This window comes from Numida meleagris, chromosome 1, assembly GCF_002078875.1.
Source record: "Numida meleagris isolate 19003 breed g44 Domestic line chromosome 1, NumMel1.0, whole genome shotgun sequence".
In the NCBI taxonomy this organism is placed as follows: Eukaryota; Metazoa; Chordata; class Aves; order Galliformes; family Numididae; genus Numida; species Numida meleagris.
Genome location: NC_034409.1, coordinates 98,185,138 through 98,187,676, shown reverse-complemented (window position 1 = coordinate 98,187,676; position 2,539 = coordinate 98,185,138). Strand labels below are relative to the sequence as shown.

Here is a 2,539-nt window from a genome sequence, read left to right as displayed (position 1 = left end):
CAAGCCGTGTGTTTGGACGATATTCTGCAGGAGACACAACATGTCCACAGCAGGGGTTCTGGCGTCCTGTTGAAATGCCCACGCCTGCGCAGCCACAAGCTGTGCTGTGGGACGTTTGCTCCCCTTGCAGACCAGTGCATGGCGTAACGGGTATGGAGAAGAGACGGTCTACAGCAGCTATTAAAATGAAGACTCGGTAAAAAAAAAATACTCTTTCCAGTTCTTAAGATTTTTAAATTTTACATTTTTAATTTTTAATAAATAATGCAAATTTTTTAGCTCGGCTTTCCTGTTCTTTGCATTCCTCTACCGGCTCCCCTCTCGAAGAGAAAATGCTCTTATTCTTTTCCTCCACGTGTCACTAGAAAAAGGAGAGTCTCAAGTTGTGGCTGAGTAATTTTTGCCCCAGACAGACTTTGAGAGGAAGAAAGAACAGCTGCTTCCTCCCGGCATCCCTCGGACGGAGGCAGGCTACAAGTGTGACCGCAGCAACAGCAGAGGCAGTAGTGCCCATACCTGTCTGTGGGCTCAAGCAGCTGGAAGAAGTTGTCAATGGCGAGCTCTGCGTGACAGCGTGTGAGGATGACCACCGCCTGGCACAGGATGGGCAGGAACATGCTCTGCTGCATGGAGCGCATGCAGCTGCGCAGGATGTAGAGGATCAGTGGCACCTGCAAGAAGAAAGGAAGAAAGAACGACTTGCTGCATCTTTGACTCTGCAGGGCCTGAGCAAGGGCATTCAGCGCATGAGCAATGCCGGCTCCCTTGACATGCTGCCAAGGCCTAAGCCTACATTTCACGCTGACCCCCCTGTCCAAGCCCTGGCTCTGCGCTCAGGCTGCGCTTCTTTAGCACAAGAGGCAAACGGCACAAGGCGTAGTGCAACAGACAGACAAAGTCCAAAGCACTTGCAAGAAAGTCTCTTACGTCCCAGTGGATGTCCTTTCTGTACATCTGCAGGAAGGTGATCATCCACTTCCCAGCAGCACGCGCACGCATTCCTTTGGCTTCCCGGAAGGTCTCCTTGATGGCCGTCATGAAGTCCACGGCGTGTTCCAGGGGGAAGCTGCTGCAAAAGACCTGCAGAGAAAGGAGGAGCGGGACAGATCCCATCACTGCTCTGCGGCTGCTCTTCAAAACAGAAAGCAGTCTCAAGGGCATTCTTAGTTCAGCAGCTTGCCGGTCATTCAGGCGGCTGTCACAATGCTCCTGCCGCCCGTACCCTGCTATTTGTACATCAGGTGGTCGAGCCTTCTCTCAGCTTCTCCTCCTGGTGTTTGCTTACATGCAAAGCCTGATCCCATCACTCCTTTTTGGGTCCACTTACCCTCGCGATTTTGGATGAGGACTGGAGCTGAGAGACGGTGCTGCAGGCATTCAGCCCCTCACGCAGACTCCCGATGTCTCTCGTCTCGATGACTCCGTTGGTCTCCTTGGCTGGAAAGAGCACGGGGAGAAAAGGGAAGTCATGCTTCTGGAAACGGAACCGCTTGCCACGGGGGAGAGACAGAGGACAGGGTGGGGCTAAGAAGGCAGCTGCACACGGGGCCTCTACCTCCTGTGAACAGGGCCCTGCCCGCGGGGTCCTGGTAGTGCCGCGGAGGAGAGCAGAGGGCTGGCGCACGCCTGCTCTACTCACCTTGGATTCTCAGAAGGGAGCTCAGGCAGGTGACGGCCAACTGGCGGGACGTGGGCATGGGGTCACACGTCAGCGGCGCCAGCAATCCCACCAAGGAGCCAAAGTGCTTGCAGGCATCTCCTCTCTGCAGGGGCGAGAGGCAGCAAAAAGGCTGTAGGCGGCCCCAGCTCTCCCTAGCTTCTCGCGCCTGTGCCTTCCCCACGCCGTGACAGGGCAGCCAACACTGCATGCACAGCTGGGCGGGGCTCCCCTTCCAGCTCAGGGGCACCGGGGAGGGAGCGGCGGGCATGCGGTGGGGCTCTTTACTCACTCGAAGCTCTTCACAAGCAGCCAGCAGCTGGGAGCAGGCCTGCAGGGCCCTCTTGCGCTCCCACGCGTTGTCTGAGGTCACTGACCTCCGCAGGACCTGGGGCAGAGCATCCGCGTCACTGCGCACATCTTTTCTTTCCCTTCCTGCCATCCCTCTCCCTCCTTTCCCGGCACTTTCTTTCTTTCCCTCAGGGCCTGCCCTGTGGCTCCACGCGGTCCCCCGCCTCCCCGAGCAGCGGCACTGCTGCCCCCGCTCTCTGCAGACACACCTGCCTCCTAACCCAGGAGCTTGTTCTCAGCTGCGGCCTGCCAGGGGCTGGCTCCCGCCTTTCCCCCTGCAGGGCCCATTTCTCTGCCCGTTTCTCAGCTTGCAGTGAGCTGCCACGTCAGCAGGAGATTTCTCCCCCTCTGATCGTCCTCTCTGGCCCCAGAGCTCTGTCCCCGCTCTCGGCAGGAGCGATGCTTTCTCCCTCGCCCCACACATACTCACATGGACTATGTTCTGGAAGAAGCCACGCCTGTGCTCTGTCTCGAGCAGGACTGCCATCAGCCGGCCCAGAGCTCTCACAGATGTTTTCAGAAGCTGAAAGC

The 2,539-nt window shown here is 57.5% G+C and overlaps 1 protein-coding gene across 1 annotated transcript; it reads right to left on the bottom strand.

Moving 5' to 3' along the window:
* LOC110392592 (maestro heat-like repeat-containing protein family member 2B) lies at window positions 273-2,532 on the bottom strand. The gene is made up of 7 exons (XM_021384854.1): window positions 2,439-2,532; window positions 1,950-2,045; window positions 1,640-1,763; window positions 1,328-1,437; window positions 928-1,080; window positions 517-671; window positions 273-361 (listed from the first exon to the last, which is right to left on the bottom strand). Exons 1-7 carry the CDS (start codon window positions 2,493-2,495, stop codon window positions 307-309), a joined length of 750 nt encoding a protein of 249 aa, XP_021240529.1. The 5' UTR covers window positions 2,496-2,532; the 3' UTR covers window positions 273-306.

Bases quoted from the DNA above. Each gene is read 5' to 3' on its own strand.
- LOC110392592 (XM_021384854.1), bottom strand. From the start codon at position 2,495: ATGGCAGTCCTGCTCGAGACAGAGCACAGGCGTGGCTTCTTCCAGAAC. The intron at 2,046-2,438 runs GTGAGTATGTGT...GCTCTGCCCCAG, and splicing joins TCTTCCAGAACATAGTCCAT to GTCCTGCGGAGGTCAGTGAC. The intron at 1,764-1,949 runs GTGAGTAAAGAG...TCGCCCCTGCAG, and splicing joins CTGCTTGTGAAGAGCTTCGA to AGAGGAGATGCCTGCAAGCA.